The sequence below is a fragment of the Saccostrea cucullata genome, unplaced genomic scaffold (assembly GCF_032062105.1).
Source record: "Saccostrea cucullata isolate Sc308-1 unplaced genomic scaffold, CSIRO_AGI_Scuc_v1 ctg906, whole genome shotgun sequence".
NCBI classification, from domain to species: Eukaryota; Metazoa; Mollusca; class Bivalvia; order Ostreida; family Ostreidae; genus Saccostrea; species Saccostrea cuccullata.
The window spans coordinates 224,785-246,005 of record NW_026934443.1 but is presented as its reverse complement, the minus strand read 5'-3'; the positions used below and the strand labels follow the sequence as shown (position 1 = coordinate 246,005).

The window sequence follows — 21,221 nt, the reverse complement described above, 5'->3', positions numbered from 1 at the left end:
GCAAAGTGCTTTATAACCTGCAAACTAAACAATAATAGTGCGTTCGAAATTCACGCAACTTCAACACAATAATTGAACCCACCCCTTTCATCCTTGACACTAAGATTGATATTCTCTGTGTCAATAACCACTTGTTGTGCAGATAAATGCAAAGAATTGTGTGTTTTGTAATTAAAACTATATACATAACGTACAGTTAGTATTTCCAGGTTATCGAATAATAGTACACTCTTTTGCAACTAAAAATCCTGGATCCGCCTCTAAGACTCGATGTTTCTGACTTTCTCTGATGCAGGTCCGTTATATTAATAAAAATCCGACATGGATGGTAACTCCAGCACCATCAAGAAAGCTAGAAAAAAAATCAGTTACCAGGCAGACCTTAGTATAATGTCTGTATATTAGTTGAAATTCACTGCATATTTTTATCATTACTAGTCAGATAATGCCAGTAAGGCGTTTGATGTTTTTGTTTCGCTTCAGATAACAACATGACAGTGACGGTTGAAAGACCTTATTACATGTGAATTTTTGTACAATCCCTTTCGCCTCTTCAAAATTCATTTTTGACCATTTTTGTGTCGTTAAGTACTCTCTAGGCAATTCTGTGCTAACTACTTTCACATAAAGTAAAAAAAAAAAACCGTAAGATTTCTAAAGTATATTATCTTTTCCATTGGTGTACCAATAAATACACTGGTAGGGGTCTTAATTTCTTTCGGATATTTTATTGTCGAAAATTAAATTACTATATAGTAATTTTAAAATATCGATTCCGTCAAAGTATAATTACGACAACAATTTACCTAGTATGTAAACTAAAAACTGAAGAAAAAATGGGTATTATGTGTAAACTTTCATTCTTTTTCGTGGACTTTTATCATATATATATCATATATCCCGTTATCGAAGATTCGGGGGTATACTGTACGCGTGGAATTAATTATTTTTATGGTGCAAAAAACAATGTAAAATTCTTTGATGAACCGTCCATTCGCGAATTATTATTCTCGCGATTTGACGTTGAAGAACCCTTACGCGATAAAAAGTACTCGCGAAAAATAAGGAATCTACTGTATTGTTTTTTACCCTGTCTAGCTGTCTGTACCGGCCATCTAGTTTTCTGTCTGTCTGCAAAAGAATTTAACCTTAACTTTTCACAGGTTGGAGCTATGACTTTAATAGTAATTTTCACATGTGTATTCCTTGTGACAATACATTTCTTTGAGTACACAAATATAACTCTTATATGACCTGTTGACCTTCACCTAAGAGTTTGACCCACTTTTGCAAATTAAAAATCATCCAACTTTTACCTTGGCCATTACTTTTGTACTGTTGGTGCTACGGCTAATAATCAATTAATATTTCACATGTTTATTCATTGTAACAAGATCTTTCCTTGAGTACATTATATATTATTTCATCTTCAATTCTTTTTACCGGTATAGTTTTACCAACTTTTTTAATGAACTTTGGCCATAACTTTTGAACAATTAGTAATAGGGTTTTCATATTTCTCGTAACAATTAAGATAAGTGGACATATAAAAAAAATTGACAAGATAATCCATTGTACATGTAACTTTTTAGTAATCATGGAGTAGAATTTTAAACTATAAATCTCGTGTCTCGTGTACACGTTTTCTATAGAACACACGCCAAATATATACCAATCATCTTTTGAGATGAATGAAGAAATTACGAATGCTTATCCTAAAACAGAGTGGTGAAAGGGGAAAAATTCACCGTAGAGAAACACTGACAAGAGATATAAGGGCAGAGAGCAAACTTCTTTAGCCAGAAATTGGAAACTCTTTCATTTATAATGTAATTCAAAAATTCTTAAAATGAAATTTAAAATTGAAATTTTCCATGCATCAATTTTCATTTTATGCATCACAATTAATGAAGTCATAAGAATCGGTCTTATAAAAATTTGATATTTGTACTCCATAAAAGTATATTTCATATTTTACATATTTTAAGATATCCAATTTCAATGGGTAATCTAGCCTATTAGCCTTCGATGCTAAAATATTTTTTACCTTTCCTATCTGCTAGGCCTTCCATATTTTACATATGCATTTCGTGTGAAAAGACCTCTTCTTTCGTTATTTTTATTCCCGTGACATTGACCTTGGAGTATATGAACTACTTTTTGCGTAAAAACTTAAACCTTCTTCATGTTTCCTGAATGGCTGAATGGTTAGTACATTGGCTTCAATATGTTTCACCTGTGTGATTCTTTGGCAAGACCATTTTTGAGTACCAACATTTTTATCTCACACCTGAGCTGAAAACTGAAATAGCTTTTCTGATCGCCATTTTCAACTTCTTTTCAAGAACCACTAGGTCAAATTTTATTAAAATTGGTATTAGCATCCTTTCCTTAGGGGAAGTTCAGATCAGTTTAAATTGCTAACATAAAACCCACGTCTCATAAAAAGGGGTGAATGTCAAAAAAGGGTAAAAAATAGGGTGGGCTTTTTATGATTTGGCTAACATTGTCAGATTGGATTTTTCAAAAGTCTGGTAAAAGAATTGATTTTTTATTTTTGATATTTTTGAAAAAGATCACATACTAAGTAGCTATTAACTTGATTATTCTGTTAGTGAAGAAATACTTATTTCAGCAATCCAGAAACAAATCTTGTGTTGTTTTCAAAGATATTTTGAGAGTTTTATATAATTACTATACTTTAGAAGAAAAACTATCAGAAAATACTTTTTATTAAAAAAGATGGTCAAATTGGAAATGTCTATTTAATATGTCTAATTTTTGAAATGTTCTTGCATAATTATTTTTACAGTAAATAAACTTATGGTCTTCTTTTCCAACATGTATATGAAAGGATGAGTGAAAGGATCTGTATATTTGTGTATTTGTTCTGAAAAAATTAAAAAAAAAAATAAATTAAAAAAATAGGATGGGGTCATTATATAAAATCTTCTCGGGAAGCACTGGGCCAGAAAAGCTGAAAATATGAAAGTTTCTGAGGTAAGTGTAAAGTTTAAATTGTTTATATTGAACCCCCGGGAATAGGATGGGGTCATATTAGGGGATCAGAGTGTTATTGAAATATAATGTAAAAATATCTAAAAATCTTCCTTAGAACAAATGGATCAGAAAAACTGAAACTTATATGAAAGCTTCTGGAGTTATAGTGTAGCTTCTCAAATGTTCAAATCGTGCCCCATGGGGTTTGGTGGGGCCACAATATGAAAACAAAGTTTTATATTCCTGACGTAGTTTAAAATCTAAATTGTTTAATCATGGCCTCTTAGGTCGTGTGGGGTGAAAATCTGGTACAGAACAACAGGGCCACAGTTAGGTTTGCGTTTTGGTCCATGTGTGTCTCTCTTTTTTAATCTTTTTCAATCACATACATCTTCTGACAAATGACGTTTTTATATACCAAAAAAAAAAAAAAAAAAAAAGAGAGAGAAGAAGAAGAAAAAACCCCCAAAACATTCCATGTGTCTCTTGCTTTAACTCTTGACATTGACCTAATAGTTTTACCTGATTTGAAAAAAAAACTTCAAGCTTGGTCTTGATTTGGTCCTTAACTGCAATAAGGGGGGTTGTAGTTTTAAAAAAAAACAATCTCGTCATGTATCTTGTTTCCTAAACTCTAGGTCCAATATTTACAGGAAATTGCATTTATTTCCCCTATTTGATTTAACATATCATGGTTCTAAGAAAATGAAAACAGTCAAATCTCCATTGTTGCCTTACCTTTGATACGTGTAGGTGGGTCAAAGTTATATCTATAATATATGGGGTGTTTGTATGAAGTGGCCCCTGCAGCTGTCTTTGAGTAGAATTAAGTTTTTCTTTTATATGCATGTACACCAGTTTAGCTATATTATGTATATATATAAAATGATAATTTTTTAAACTTTGAAATGCATCGAGGTTCATGTGCAATCCTTGTCCAAGGTCCTTGTTTTGAAGAAATTTGGATTCTACATCTATTATAAGGAAGCCTCGTCTGGGCTGTCTGGACTGGATGAACCTTAATCCCCCCCCCCCCCCCCCACCACAACCACCACCATTTGCAAAATTTAACACAATCTAGTGAGTTGCTTTTTTAAAAAACTTTATCGGTACCTTTATGTTAGAAGTAAAAAGATAAAGCTTCTGTGCGTAAAAAAGGTCTCATATATTTTCAGTGAAAAATATCCCGTGAGCATTGTGGTCCTTGGGCCTATTATACGGTAATCACAATGAAGATCTTGGATCCACCCATTCACATATTATTGGTTTTATTTTGAATAGAGATCAGAATAAGAAAGATAATCATATTTGTACTTGCCATAACAAACACAGTACAATATTGTGAAAGTATCTTGAAAATAAATTGCAGATTTTGAGGATTATATTTTACGACAACTCTGGGGTTGATGGCATTTGGCGCATGCGCAGTTCATTGTATACTTCGTAATGTTTTGAATGTAGGGCGGAAGATTAAGTGATTTTTATCCCCTTTTCTGTTATTTTTGGTATTTCTCACTGGTGTTTGTGATTATTTGATAAGTACTTTGTTTTTCCTTGTTGCTTGTTACGCCGTTTTTGGTAAGAAATATGTGATATTTAAATGCAAAACTTTGGAACTATGTACCCCCTATGCAGTTTTCATGGAGAAAATCCGAATGCTAGCTGTCAAAGGTATTTCATCTTGTTATGATGGTTCGGTGCTTAGTGGACGACCGTGCATGCTGAAAAAATGTCTTATCCTAATTCCAACGCCTATACAAATAAGCCACCCCCTTTAGCAATACCGCCGAAAATACGGAGGGAGCAGAGACATTGGTCTCAAAGTATCAATGAGACAGTCGTGTCCACAGGGACGGGGCAGGAGGATGGGTTAGGAATCACGCTGTCCGGTGGGGCGGACAATGGACAGTTCGTGTGGATAGAGGCCATCAAATCCGACCAGCTTACATATCATAGCGGAAAACTTTACACTGATGATCTGATATTAGAAATACAAGGACAGAAAATTGCTGGATATACTTTGAGAGATGCTAATATTTGGTTAAAACAGGTCAGCCAGAATGGGGCACCTGTAATGATAAAAAGTATAAAAATAGGTAAGACTCTGCAAAGTGGTGTATTTAGTCAAAAATATGACATTTTCCAAGGTTTCTTCTCTGTGATTTTGATATTTAACATGCTAGGAAAATGTCAGAATGCTTTATACGAAATCTGGGAATTTTTTGTTGCCTCCAACCAGAGATGGTATTCTCAGATTGATTTTCGATACTTGCAAACTGATTTAAATGTCAAACTCTCAACTTATCAAGAGTACAATACTTCTAGTACTCATCAACATATTTTGTATGGTTCATTTGTAATACATAATACAATATGAAGAAAATATTTCATCAGACTGTCAAGATTTGTTTTCATTTCATGCATTTTTAAATCTTGCAAGTCCTGTATCATGTGTATCGAAATATGAACTGATGTTTTATTTTCATCAATTTTGGTAAGTACTAGAAGCATTGCGCTATAGAGAAATTGTGATCTTGGCATTTAATTTTTGAAAGTATCGAAAATCTAGTCAGTGGAAAATGCCAAAATTTCCAGTTTTCACCATTGCTGGTTCTGATTTTTTTCCAGGCGCATAAAAGTTAATGATAAAATGTCGAAATAAAAAAAGGAAAACGTCTGATATTTCAGAAAGGTCATATAGCCTGGTATTTTGTTTGCAAATAAGCAGAGATATGTGTTTAGTTGATGCCATATTGTCTTTTATAAGCCATTGATAAGTAATCTAATGTTACAGCTGCTACATGTAGTATTCTTTTAGAGAATTCCAAATGTAAAATGATTTCTAAATTCGAAGAAAAAACAGAGTCCATATATATGATTCCTATAAAATGCAACTATAAGTAACTCGGTGACATTCTATTACTGTGGTGAGGGTCTGTTGCGAGATTCAGATATAATCTGATTAATGTGTTCCTAGTGATTGTTGATTAAGGAATACTAAATGCCTATGTCTTTTTAATACCGGTAATCATCAAATATAAATAGTGATTAATTACTGGTATACTATTTTGCTTTGCTTTAGCCTTCAACGTTTTAGACTTTAGAAAGTTTGACAAAATATGCCTGAACAAAAAGTGCAATATGATTTTATCTTTCAGGTTTACTGCCAAAAGATCTTCGTCAGTTTTTGACTTCAAGATTTCCAAAGGGTTCTGTTGATCATGAACTACAGCAGACAATTCGTGATAATTTGTATCTTAGAACGGTTCCTTGTAAGTACAATAAAAGCTTTTCTAATGAAAATTTATGATTGTTAAGAAACTTGATCATAGTGTATGTACAAATCAGTACTAGTATAAGGCAGCAATGTGAAATTGTAGAAAAACACAATGTTTAGTTAAGCATTCTGTGATAATTGTAGTTCTGATCTTTTGCAATTTTTTAGTTTGCAAATCATTAATGATTTGATAACCCCTGTTATGTCATATTTTACACTCAAACTATTACTATAGTGCATAAACAAACTGATTTAGCAGTAGCTGAACATAACATGATAGGAACTGTAATATAAACTCTGATTGCTTCAATCAGGTACAACTAGACAACCAAGGCCAGGGGAGGTTAATGGAGTGGACTATACATTTCTGTCTATGGAGGAGTTTAATCAGCTAGAGAAGAGTGGCTGCTTGCTGGAGAGTGGATTGTATGATGGTAAGATAAGTGTACAGGTCTGGATAAAAAAAACTCTTTGACACCTCTGTGTGTTCCGAAATGAGTAAGCTACAATTTTATGGAGGAAAAGTTTGCTCGCTGTTCTCTTTACAATGTGTTCAGGTTGTATTTGTAAATTATATAAAACACTTTCCCCCATAATTTAGTGTTTTAGCTGAAAGAATTACAATTTTTGATATAAACAAGTATGTGCTCACTGTCATGATCATGATTATTAAGCAATCACTACATTAATGAGTTCATTACACATAGCAAGGAAGCAAATTTTTCTCTGGCATTTTTTAAGACACAGTGACATGATCTTTACTTTTTGATATGATAGACATTCATTTGATCATTTCTCATGAGAGAGAAATCGTGACATGAATTCATGTGGAAGTGATAACAAGATGATGCTGGCGTGCCCCTGATCAATCCCTATTTTGCATGTAAATGTCGTGTATCTTAATTATGAGTGTGGTCGTTGACCTCAAAGTCTGGCAGTAAAGAGGATACAACACTTGGATTCGCTGACAATGTCTTTTGAATATCAAGAAAGGTTTATTTCCATATAAGAAAAGACAGGAAGAAAATGCAGGGATAAACCTGATGTGGTATATTTACAGTTTGTTTGATTGAAAAAAATTAATGATTGAAAGACGTAAGCTTCTGATATTCCTTTAAATATGTCAGCAGATTTTTTATCTTAGTGCATATTCATTATTACTTAACATAAAGGTAGCTGCAAAAAAAATTCATGAAATTGAAGTGAAATTACAATTGTTTATTTCCATATACACTGATTTAGCATATTAATAAGAAAGGTGTGCATTAGCTTCATTCTGTTAATTATACTGTTTTTATCTTTTCTTCATCATATTTGTTTGAGAAGATAATTAGAGCTTAATTTATGAATAAATTGAGGGTGACGCTGCATGATTGATCGAGCATTTTATAGATTTTAGGGTAATTTGGTTATCAATATCAGGGTCAGGAGGTCATGATTGTGATATGGGAATGCTGATTGTCTGTAGATTGTAAAGTGTCATCATTAAATCTTTTTCAAAGAAAAATTATTCTATTTCACAAAATTACTGTTTGTTAATACATGTAATGATAATTGTAGCATTTTTCATGTTTTTGCAAATTATTTTAAAAGATTACATAGAATTTGAACCTTGAAGTACAGTTCATACTACAATCTGTAAATCATACACATGGTAATTTGTGGAGTTTTTTTTTTAGGGGGAAGGGGAGCATTCAATTACTTTTCCTCTCTACATTTTTTTTTGTATCAGTAATTAAGTGTACTAAGTCTCATGTACGAATAGTTGAATGGGTCATAACTACTCTGTTTTTGTTAATTTAGGAAACCACTATGGTACCCCGAAGCCTCCTAGTGAACCAAAGGGAGGCAACCTTCGGAGATCCACATCGATGGGAGCTCCTCTATCGGCCAGTGGTGACGGCAAACGCCGCAGAAACAGGAGCAACACTGAGGGTGGCTCCGCTCGTACTTCCCCGGTCCCCTTTCAGTTCGATGGGGAACGCAAGAAGTCTATGGAGAAGTTACAGATTGATGCTTCATTAGGTGTATTACCTCAAAACTGGGAGAAAGCGTATACCGAAGATGGCACTGCTTATTATATAGAGTAAGTTTATCAGTATAAGCCTGACCTTGTTAATTAATGTCTTGTAAAAAATTGTTATTTACCTCAGATGATTGGGTACTGTAGAAGTGGAATACATTATGGCGTTTTTAATATCACTATGTTAATGATTTAAGATTTTTTGCGAACTTTAAGCTATCGTGATTATTATTTCCCTTCATTTCTATCTAAAAATAGGCATAGCACCTGAATACTATTGTTTGCAGCTGACTGTAAAGTTTCACGTTACGTCACGATCTAGTTGACAGCTGCACTCAAGGTAAATTGTACAAGCCTCCTAACCGCAAGCTTTACGATATAGGAACTTTCTTCTTATCCCTGATTCGTTGCTCGTGCAACAAACTATTTCCGTATCAATGTTGATAATTTGAGTTGACCAATCACATGAATTGTTTACGCTGGATGCATCTGACGAAAAAGATCGTGACGAAACGTGAAACTTTACAGTAAGCTGCAAACAATAGTATATTTAAACAATTCACCGTGAAATTAAAACCAACATGAAAGGTTACTTTCTCACAAACCTTGAAATTTTAGACACATGAAATTTAAGACTTCTACATGATAAAGCAGACTCATGCAGGTTGACATTGTATTGATATTTGTTTCCCTGTTGTGAGTCAAAACATGTTGGCCAATAATTAATACAATATTTGTAATATTTTCATGATTTTTGTTTGATTAAAATAATTTGTTATCATGAGCTTTATCTTTATAATTTGAAATTTTCATAACTGTCCACTGAAAATATTTCAACAATAAATTGGTGCATTGAAGATTTTACGGTGATAATGATATTCATATCATATATGATTTAAAACCAAAAACTTATTTAAATATTTTGATTTATTTCTATACGAAAATAAACATTTAACAGAGCAAAGACAGTGCATTTGCACTGAAATATGATGTGTTAAAATCATGGTGCCAGACTCTTACATTCTCTAGTTTCTTGGTAATAGTTGTGATTTTCATTCTTTCAGTCACAGTTCAGAAACAACACATTGGTTGGATCCCCGTCTAGCAAAGCTACAGAAACAGCAGGCAGGGGATTGTCAAGATAACGGTAAGTCTGTAGGGACCATTAGGGGTCAAACAGTGGGCAGAAGTACTATTGTCTCAAGCTATATTCTCCAATCTTAACAGTTGCTCTAGCATTTTAAGTGAGAGATGATTTTCATCATGTACAGGAATTCATATGGAATATGAAATCGAGAGGGAATTACATCACAACACCAGATTGATAAATCTTCTCATTACAATGTGCGAAAAAAAGTACATTAGATTTACATGTGTTATATTTCATAGGTTTATTCTTGATATAATTTTTCTATACTTGGCCTTGGTAACTGTTAAATTTGTGTGTCATGTCTGAGTATATTTTTTCCATTCTTTTGCCATTTGGCGCATTTGAGAATTGCTGAAATTATGCAACACTTTGATGACCTTGAACTTTTGACCTTAACATTACACTTCTAACATCACATTTCATCCTTTAGTTATCCTTGATAGTTGAAAGAATAAATAAGGGTTACATATCTTTGTACTCTTAAGTATCTTTGGATGGAAGTTTTAGTAGACGCTAACTTTTTAATCATGTATTTATGATGTATAATTTCTTTTTGATCTTGACACATATTGACTTTCTCTTTTACCTTGATTTTTTTTTTTTTTAGCTCTACACAAAGATTATGCGATGACCTAAGGGTGTGTCATGACCAATTTTTCAAAATGCTACTCCACAGTTTTGGTCTAATTTCAATATAACTTGGCACACAAGTAGAATACACTAAGATACATAATTCTGTGTATCGGTTTTTGATTTCGATGAATGGTGTTGCCGTGGTTACTAAAAATAGAAATTTCTGTGAAATTCTTTCAAAATGCTACTCCTCCAACAGTTTTAGTCTGATTTCGGCATAACTTGGCACACAAATAGAATACACTAAGATACATAATTCTGTGTATCGGTTTTTGATTTCGATGAACGGTGTTGCCGTGGTTACTAAAAATAGAATTTCTGTGAAATTCTTTCAAAATGCTACTCCTCCTACAGTTTTGGTGTGTTTCATATAACTTGGCACACAAGTAGAATACAAGGTCATAATTCTGTATATCGGTTTTTGATTTCGATGAACGGTGTTGCCGTGGTTACTAAAAATAGAAATTTCTGTGAAATTCTTTCAAAATGCTACTCCTCCTACAGTTTTGGTCTGATTTCAGTATAACTTGGCACACAAGTAGACTACACTAAGATACATAATTCTGTATATCGGTTTTTGATTTCGATGAACGGTGTTCACTACAAATAGAAATTTCTGTGAAATTCTTTCATGCTACTCCTCCTACAGTTTTGGTGTGTTTCATTTGGCACACGAGTAGAATACACTAAGATACATAATTCTGTGTAGTTCAAGGTCACTGGAAGAAAAAGCTTATGCAATAGTAATTCGTGTCCGTCCACATCTTTCTCATGTCTGTAAACAATTTTTCAAAACGCTACTCCTCCTACAATTTTAGTCTTCACACATATAACTTGGCACACAAGTAGACTACACTAAGATACATAAAATAGTGCATCGGTTTTTGATTTCAATGAACGGTGTTGCCATGGTTTCTAAATATAGAATTTTCTGAATTCCTTTAAAACGCTCTCCTTCTAAATTTCAATATAACTTTGCACACAAGTAGTGATACATAAAATAGTGCATCGGTTTTTGATTTCGATGAACGATGTTGCCATGGTTACTAAAAATAGAATTTTCTGTGAAATTCCTTTAAAACGCTACTCCTTCTACAGTTTTAGTCTCATTTCAATATCACTTGGCACACAAGTAGACTACACTAAGATGCATAAAATAGTGCATAGTTTGTGTGTCGATGAGCGGTGTTGCAATGGTTACTAAAAATAGAATTTTCTTTCCTTTAAAACGCTACTCCTTCTAAAGTTTTGGTCCAATATTACTTGGCACACAAGTAGATACACTTACATAAAATAATGCATCGGTTTTTGATTTCAATGAACGATGTTGCCATGGTTACCTAAAAATAGAATTTTCTGACTTTAACATTACAGTTTTAGTCTCATTTCAATCACTTGGCACACAAGTTACACTCCATTAGTGCATCGGTTTTTGATTTCGATGAGCGGTGTTGCAATGGTTACTAAAAATAGAATTTTCTGAGAAATTCCTTTAAAACGCTACTCCTTCTACAGTTTTGGTCTCATTTCAATATCACTTGGCACACAAGTAAACTACACTAATTTACACATAATAGTGCATCGGTTTTTGATTTCAATGAATGGTGTTGCCATGGTTATTAAAAGTAGAATTTTCTGTGGAACTTTTTAAAATGCTACTCCTTCTACAGTTTTGGTCTGATTTCAATATAACTTATCACACAAGTAGACTACACTAAGATACATAATTCTATGCATCGGTTTCTCTTTTACCTTGATTTTTTTTTTCTTTTTTGCAAAGTATGTGATATCAAAAAATAAAAATCAGGGGAAGGGCATAAAAGAGGTGAATAAAATGATATGATATGATATGAATATATGATTGTTTTTCATAAAACATGTATACTGTAAATACAATAAAACATTTTTACTCTGTAATGATTCATACTTAAATATTATAATGTCAAGATCAATTTCAATGTATGTAAATTTACACCCAACTGCCAAGGAAAAAAAATTAATTTGTTGTGGGCAAAAATTGAGGTCCAGCTATATGTGGTCATATTTACCTTAAATAAAATTTAGAGGAATAATTGTATCTCAGTTCTATTAATTAATTTGTAGCAGTATAGCTCATATTGCAAGAAACCAAGGGACAAAACTCATCAGTCTATATACATGTACAATGTAGTTAAGGTTATTAAGTCATATTCACATAAATTGCTTCACTAGAAGTACCAAGATATCTGGAGCCTTGATATGTCTCAAAAACTTTACAACACATTGAGTTTACATTTGTGCTAAGAATAATTTTTGAAAAGCATTCATTTTCTTAGGGCTAGTAGACTAAATTTGAGGCAGTGGTGACAACTTTTACAAGCATTCAACCCTGCATGTGTTAGTACCAAACACTTTCAATGTTTCGTACAATTGTTCCTAACAGTTTATGATTAGGTGGGTGTAAAAATATTTTGCATGTTGAGAGGAAAACGTTTCAGATCTTAGATTGGAACATACTTTGTCAACTACATCAGATGGAAAATAATTGTGATTCATTATTAATGTTTATTTTCATCTGATGACGTAAACAGCCACTATGTACTGCTAACTTACAGCATACATGCACTTTGTGTGATTAATTGAACATTGGAAAAAAAAACTGTGGGAGAGGTACATGTTTTGCTATAAATAATAAATATTGGTGAACTGGAAACAGAGATGTAATTGGTCAAATGGAGTACTGGGCTTTTCATTGGTGGTTGATAGGGAAAAAGTTTTTTTTTAGTTTCCTGCAAAATAAACACACATTTTAAAGTTTCATGATAAAATTTGTAGTTTATTGAAAATTCACCAATCATAACATTTTGTTTGTTAAAGATCAATAATCATTATAGACAAATCAAATTTCCTTGTAGACAGAAATCATGATTACATAATCTCTCATATTTTGAAATTTCAATCAAGAATACAGGATCTTTTATGTTTTCAATGAATTCATTTAATATGACAAATTCAGGTTCAGAGTTTCATTGTTTTTATATAGGTACTCATACATATGACAAGTTCAGGTTTAGATATGAGAGTTCAAGTTTCATTGTTGAAATGTAGGTACTCATACATATATTATGACAAGTTCAGGTTTAGATATGAGAGTTAAAGTTTCATTGTTTAAATGTAGGTACTCATACATATCCGCGCACCAAGCGAACAGGTAAGGATTTTTCTCAAAACACCTTAAACTGCCGAGAACACCTTAAACTGCCAACTGCGCCTATTCTCACTGCGTCCCTCCATCACTTTGTATTTCGTGATTCAGTTTATTTTCCTCACTGTGACCCATTCTGTGTATTAAACAAAAGGTTTCATTCAGTGCATGTTCACCCTCCATTTTGTTAACAAAGCACATGTTTTTGGACACAAAGGAGACAAAATACATGGCACCTAGGCTCATTTTGAAGGAAGAGTTATTCCTCTTTGTCTAGCTTGAAAAAAAAAAATTGATACCATTCTTTTCATGGCTGTATTTTTTTTCTTTTCTGAAAAATTTATATACTTTTTATTGAACATAATTTTTTTTTCTAACATCCTTGCATGAATCTTTAAGAAGCAATGCTTTTTAATTACAGTATGCAAATTTCATTTAATCCTTAAAAAATAAAAAAATCAAGTTTTAATTGAGTTATATCATGTTTACACTAATTGCAATTGGGTTAAACACTAATTACAGATTTTTATGACCATTGGATAATAAAGTTATAAACTTACGATGCACTGTATATATCATCAGATCATACACCTAAGTCCTGTTATCCCTGCATCCAATATCTACCCTCCATACCTGTATTATGTAATTTATATGACAGTCTATTACACTGAGTCTTTTATCAGATGATTGAAGTTGTATTGAATGTTTATTTTATCTCTTTTACCCTTTTCCCTGTCCATTTTATCTGCTCTGATGATTACACAAATCTTGTAAGAAACTTGCAGGTATCTTGATGGGAATTTGCTTGAAGGTACAGTGTAAAATGAATAATAATAAATTGGGGGGGGGGGGGGTATATAAAGGATGTTACTAATGTTTTAAATAGGGTTACTTATTTACAAGCTCATGTATTTCAGAAATATTAAACTTGTTCATTAATTATTTTTTTTATTTTGTCCCTCATAGAACAGAGAGATTTTCCTCCTATAATTAATACCCTCTGCGTAGGAACATTCTTCATGTGTCATGCAAATATGACAATATCCTAGATAATTAGAAATACTGTTGGGTTCTCTGTGTATTGTTTTGATCCTTGTCATCTGGGCTTCTGGGAGAAAAGCTTGCATGATCTCTGTTTTTGTGATGAGTATTGCTGCACTGTCCTGCATGTATGACTGAAGAACTCAGCTGTGCTCTCTTTAAGTTTTTCACATATGGTGGATGTCAGTTTTGAGGACTCTGTCACGATCAATTTTATTGATTGATGTTGCTTTGTCAGAGATGAAACATTGTTAATTTTTACTGCGTTAATTAAGCTGTCATGTTCACAAGAAGGGTCCAATACACAGAACTTACAGTTTATCAATTAGGTGGCTTTGATCTGCAGAGATCATTAGCTGTGTAAATTTAATTAATTTAATAATGAACAATAGAGGGAGGATGGGGCAACATTATAAATAATGCATAAAAAGTTTTCACTGACAGAATAAGGTCATATTTATAATTCAGAGAGGTAAAAAATAAAATTTTTATGATGTATTATTTTATACATGTACAGTCTATTCTTAAAATTAATTTCAACTTCAGAGAAAAAATGTCCTTCAAGTTGGTGTTGTCATGATGTATACTAGTCATTATTTTGTGTGTCCTGAAAGTTTGGTAACTTTTACGGGCAAAAATAACATTATGAAATACTCATGGTAACAGTTTGTGATAATGTGAATGATTACCTGCACATGTGTGTAAACAATACATTTTTTTCTGTAGAAAGAGGCGGGGTTCTTATCTTGAACAGTGACTACATGTAGTAAATTTACATTTAAGAATCAAATTAGAATAAAATTAGAATTACCTTTGTGTTCTTTTGTTGGAAACAAATACAAACATAACAGTTTCGTAAAGTTTATTTTTGTTTATTGACACAACAGTCCAGGTTTACCTCTGTCGAGATCATTGTTTACATTGGCTTGAGACTTTAAGCCATTTTCTTTTAAAACTTCTTATAAAGAGAAGGATGTTTAAGTCATCGATTTCCATACGTAATCAATGAGGAACTCTCTCTGTTATTAAAATTCATAGATTCCCCGTAGTTCTGCCTTATATAGGGAGACAAAAAAACACCTAGTGGTTCGTGTATAGATTTTTTAGAGATATCGAGTGGGTCACATTAGTGTTTTCTATTGTCAAAGGACAGATGCTGAGTGGCTTTAGGGAGAGAAGGTTTTCTCATTTGTTTTAATTGAATGAACCTGACTGAAATGTTATGAGTGGCTATACACTTTGTGGGCCTGAATAGGAAAAGGGTCATTAAGAGTATGAATTTGAAACATTGGTGAAAGGCCCCCCAATATTGATGAGGAGATGTTTGGATATGCAATGCTGAACAATGAGCTGAAGTGAATGTAAATGTAAACAAAATTTTCCCCATATTGTATACACCTTCAACTTGCCATTTGGGAGCTTGGGATTTTATTTATTTGATAACCCGTAGAAGATGGTTGTCATCCAAACCACTGCCATGTTGAAGAGAAGCCAGCCGAATTTATACTTAGATTTGAAAAAAGTTTACGATTCCAAGGAGTCAGTGGTTAAGTCTCCAGTTTTGCCTATGTTTCCTCAAGGGGGATGTGAGAAACATAGGAATAATGAAGATTGTAGGTGTCAAGTGGTCTTCAGGGCTTGTAAAGGTAGGAAAAGTGAAAAGTTTTGGAACTTTGTTTCTTTATCAAATTTTTATCAGTATAACATATCTGTATTTTATTTCTGCAGTGGGAAATTTTTGGAACTTTTTTTTCAGACATCAAGCTAAATGTAAAACATTTTTATAATTTGATTTAGAACTGCATTTTCCCCATTTAAATTAGTTTAAGAAGTGATGCATATATCTGAATGAAATTTCCAATTTGAATTTTGTGAAAAGAAAAATTTAAATTTAACAATGCAATTCAGGGATAGGGAAAGGTGCAGCCAAAGAATTATTTCATTTCTCATCAGAGCATCTCTAAAGTCTGTATTTTATTTACACATATGAAATCATGGCATGTTTCCTGTTCATTTGTGTGTGTGTGTGTGTGTGGGGGGGGGGGGGGGTGCAAACATCAGTGCCTTCAATGGCTCATTTAATTCACAAAGAACTAGATTGGACTGTCATTTTGTGCTAAAGCTCTCTGTTAAATTAGTTGCATTGCTCTCTTCTGACTGTAAATTGCACTTTCAAAATGCAAAATTGTCCTCAAATTTAATGTAATTTTAATCATTAAGTACACATGTAATGGAAAGAGAAATTGCTTGTAATGTGGCAATTTTCAGAAAAAAATGTGTATGACTGCCACAGCAAAAAAAAAAGTTGATTGTATATGAGTTGTAATAGACATTATCTAAGCCTACATCTCTGTGCCAGCTTTTCTAGCTGCTGTTTATCTCAATATACAATCCCCCATGTGTTGAACTCCTCCCCAACTCATTCTTACAGAGAGGAGGTTTTAAGTTTTCCTCCCGAGAAAATAAACCCGTTCTGGAGTGGATTTTCATTTTTGTGTGAATTTTTTGACTTGGTCTGAAAATTTGTGAGGAATTTTTAAACAATTGGTAAGTTTTTTTTTAGTTTAGCCTGTAAGACATCTTGTTTGATTCTTTTTAGGCCATTTATCTTGTGATGTGTTTACTTTCATCAAGTATTTGGAGGGTGATAAAAATGGAAGCCAGCTTGCTCAACATCTTGAGCAAAGGTTCCATATGTTTTAGGCTTAGGTAGGAAAAAAAAAGAAATTTAACCAAAATCTTAGATAATGTTTCTTGATACAGAGATTAAGTTGTAGTAATAATCTGAACCAATGATATGAATGTGATGGACAGCCTACAAGACAATGTTTTCACTCCTATTAATATGTTATGTATACATATGTCAGTACTAGATCAAACAAGGGTAATGTTAGATTATAGCCTAGAGTGGTGCCCTGATTATAGGATGAAGGCTGAGAAAAGCCTAACCCTGACTAATTGGACAATTTGAACTGGTGGGGCTAATTACCCCCTGCTATAGATTAAGGTGACCCTGAAGCCAGTGATAAACCAGTCGGTGGTCATTGATTTTCCTTTGTGTGGTTGCTCCTTGGTCACTTCACTGCAGATGGTTATAGAGGATTTTCCAATTTTCCTTGTTTCCTCTGTGTATGTTTTGTCTGTGTGGAAGTATTGCTGTCTTCTCTCTTTGAAGATGCTCCATTTTGTTGGGATATTATTTTGCGATAGAGGCTATGTGATTCTATTTTGAGAGGAAATCGGTTTAATTCAAAGAGATAACGGATTTTTTTTCTCTCTCTCTCTCCTATCTGTGTTTGTGTAAAGAGAGGATGTGGGTTTTATGTGCAGGGATTTAGACTTGGGAGTAGTAATGGATAAAAGACTGAAGAAGTTCTTTGTCAGACGCTTTGTTAACCAACTTCGCCAGCTTCTGTATGTGTCTACCAGGCTTTTGCAGGAGGGTGACACAAATAATGGAAGTATGTACTAACACTGAGTCAGGATGTTTACAAGTTCTGCTCCAAACTCACTCTAGATTTTCATCTTTGAGGGCACTTTGCCGCCTTCGAAAAACCACATGTCAAGTAATAATTTGTGAAAATGATTGATTTTTTAGCAAGATAAGCCCCAACAGGATGTTATTAAAAAAGAAGGGTCATTATAGCCATCAATTGCTTTGTTTACAGACCAAGGCTTTGCATTTTGCAGGTGCACTTCTAGAAATAAAAAAACATTATCTCATTGTTGAGCTTTTAGAAAATCTTTTAATGATAAAAATATAGATTATAATATCAGCGAAGGAAATTGGATTGGCTCCAGGTACCGAAGCTGCCCGGAAAATCGGCAGCATTTTTTTGTACTCAGAATTCTGATGTGTGTGTTTATATATTCAGAAAATTTTTCTTCATTGTTTCAGAGCTTCCATATGGCTGGGAGAAAGTTGAGGATCCCCACTATGGCACTTATTATATAGAGTGAGTATAATTCAACTTCATTCATATTTCCCTAATCATTTTCCTATGTCTGAAAAATTTTTACATACTGTGGAAAGTAAATTATTTTTAAGTTCTTTATTTTTCAAAAACATTTATTGATAACCCATCAGCAATTTCCTTGAAATGCTTAGTAATTTTAGTTTTAAGGATGAAGGTCTTAGAACTAGTCTTATCTAAATTACCCAACTGTAGACTTGACCAGTTAACCCTAGTATTACAGGTTGACCTGAGAGATGGGGTTCAGCAGATGGTAAGGAGGATGTTTATTATGTGCCAGGCTGATGGCATGGTGAAACCCCACTGCTTCATCTAAATGTTTTACTGGCAGATTTCTGGCAGTGCACTACACATGTGTCTTAATCAGTCAGATTATTCTCACTCATACATCAAATTTGTTTCTCACTCACACCCTTGTTTCTGTTGCAGCCATGTAAACAGAAGAACTCAGTATGAAAATCCAGTGGCCCAGGCCAAGCGACAAAACCAGGGTAAGTAAAAAAAGGTGGAAATAATTCAGTTTAGAGATAAGAATGCTTGTTAAGGTTAATTCAGACAAGAGCTAAAAAAAAATCTTAACAGACAAAAAGACGGGTTTTGAATGCATTATTGCAGCCAGGCAGGTCAAGGGTGATAGAATGTTTTTTTGATTGATTAAACTTGAAATATCTTTTTCTTCCTTGCTTGTGTTTGTGTAGAATATCTTCTCTTGATTAAAATACCTACCTCATTGATAATTAATAGGCAATCAAGGTCAACGGATCTAAGATAATTATAGGGAAAAACGGAAAAGATGTTTAGGGTAGGCCAGTATACTTTGTAGTTTTGGCTCCATGGCCAAAAATTTGACCCCGTAGATGCCATTTACCTGAAACTCTTAGATGTTTACACTAATTTGAAAGTTCAGCAATGGAGCCAGTAAAAGTTCAATCTTGTACCCAAAATATGTTGATGAGAGTCAAAATTTCTGTCATGATGAGAATCATTTTCAGTTAGGGTCAATCCAAGTTTGAGCTTCTAGCTAGTTTCTGATTGCTCTCAAACTGCTAAACTTCTGAAGGTCGGTATATAATATCAGTTGAATCATAAATTTCATGAGGAATGCCAAGGATATTTTGAAGTAGTCGATTATTTTTGCAGCATGCTAATTTTGGAGGCTTATTCTAGGTTATATTCCAAAAATGATATCTAAAGAATCTAATGTTTGCTAAATTAAAGATTTGCCAGAGTTCAGAATAAACTTATATGGACCAGATTGCATCTAGCAAAATTCCCTCCATGAAATTGTTAACATGATTAGCGCACCATGTCCATCTGTTGGCATTCATAGTTTTATCCGTCACTCTGTTGTGGATAATCCAATCAAAGTAGAATACTTCACATTTGTAAGTCAGGGTAAAATAAGTCAATTAAGTTGACCTTGCATTGGCACTGACCTTGAGATAAGTTAATCAAAAATCTTAATTATTGTTAATTAAAAGATGACATTTACTTACATTTACCCATTTCCACCTTATGTCACAGTTGAATGAATTACAAACTGTATACTATTACAAATCTTATTATCCTTCTAAGTATTGAGGTGTTAGTAATACTTTCATCACAACTTACTGACTTGGGCCTTGAACTTTAACCTTAAAAAGAGAAATGATATGCATTAACCTCAGTGGGTCACCCATGGTAATGACGGAAAAATCAACACATTTTATGGATAAAGATCTGATGTTGCTGTTTTCTTCTTCAAATTTGTATTTGTAAATTAAATTCTTTATGCAATGAACAGGAACATGAGGAAATTAAGAACTGACAACACCTTTGCATTTGGGCCATATTGACTTTAAAAGTTAAAACTTATTCTATTACCCAAAATAATCCTGCTTTATCTGCCCATAGTAACTTGAAACTCACTTGCAAGAAGTTTTTGATCAGTAAACTTTGATGAAGATTGACAACTGTTCTATTATATGGGATTTGAATTCTTCACAGGCACTGATGTGATCAGCACACTACCTCGAACCAAGAAAAGTCAGGATACTGCCAACACCACAAAACGCTCCATCAGTGACAACAACATGAATGGGAGAGCGCCACCTGGTAATGTATCCCAGAATTCACTGGGTTTCCTCCCTTGCCTATGGTGATTTACAAGAGCTTTGTTGATGTTTTAATTGCAAAAGAAAACTTGCTTAGTTTGATTGCATTTTTTGAATGGGGAGATTTACAAAACCAGCCAAGCTTATGCAGTGAATTAATGAAACATTTTTTATATTCTCGACTGGTAATAGTTTTAATCTAAATAATATGAATGTTGTTTTGCTGTTAATAAAAGTTTGAACCATATTGCAAGAGTAAAAAAAATGAATAGAATGATGAAAAGTTACTTAAATAGCAGTTGCATGTATAGAGATTGGCACAAATAATGATCAAGCCTTTGTCAAAATGAGAAATTAACAAAGACAGCAGAACCAATTGCAGCATACCTGTGTCAAAATAATAAATTAACTGCAGATTAAATTTTGAAAAATTAATATTATGGCCACTTTTAATCCTGCTGCATTTTTAGAGCCATTTGGATAATGGATATTGTCAGTGTAGGACATTAGTGAATGTTCTGTTGTGTTTTGCATGGTGAACTCCCATAATGCCTTCTAGACTAGTGTGTGTAATTTGGCATGTGTTTGTTTACAGACTACCATCAGCTGGGCAGGGGAAACAGAAAACGAGGTGGGATTTGTTTACTAATACTCACACTCTGCACAGAAATAAGATGGTGCCCAATTTTGTGTTGAATTTGGGCAAACTTTTAATATTCTTCCAAAGACACTTGGAGCTAATTAACATGACTGCACTTCTAGAGAAATGAGACTATAGCCATTTTTAGCTCACCTGAGCCAAAGGCTCAAGTGAGCTTTTCTGATCACAATTTGTCCGTTGTCTGT

At 33.3% G+C, this 21,221-nt stretch overlaps 1 protein-coding gene across 14 annotated transcripts in view; it reads left to right on the top strand.

Annotated features, from left to right (window-relative positions):
• Positions 1–4,431: 4,431 nt before the first annotated feature.
• Positions 4,432–21,221, top strand: part of LOC134240733 (membrane-associated guanylate kinase, WW and PDZ domain-containing protein 2-like) — a 32,246-nt gene continuing 15,456 nt past the window's right edge. For 8 of the 14 annotated variants that reach the window (XM_062722808.1, XM_062722803.1, XM_062722807.1 and 5 more), the window contains exons 1-10: positions 4,432–5,096; positions 6,159–6,272; positions 6,592–6,711; positions 8,081–8,363; positions 9,365–9,447; positions 13,241–13,273; positions 18,207–18,264; positions 18,712–18,773; positions 20,269–20,376; positions 20,971–21,006. In XM_062722808.1, coding sequence (XP_062578792.1) covers positions 4,730–5,096; positions 6,159–6,272; positions 6,592–6,711; positions 8,081–8,363; positions 9,365–9,447; positions 13,241–13,273; positions 18,207–18,264; positions 18,712–18,773; positions 20,269–20,376; positions 20,971–21,006 — 1,264 coding nt within the window. In that variant the 5' untranslated portion in view covers positions 4,432–4,729. Of the gene's footprint in view, positions 5,097–6,158; positions 6,273–6,591; positions 6,712–8,080; positions 8,364–9,364; positions 9,448–13,240; positions 13,274–15,427; positions 15,955–17,559; positions 17,770–18,206; positions 18,265–18,711; positions 18,774–20,268; positions 20,377–20,970; positions 21,007–21,221 lie in introns of those variants that run through there. The other 6 variants (XM_062722812.1, XM_062722811.1, XM_062722802.1 and 3 more) reach the window with 4 other exon arrangements.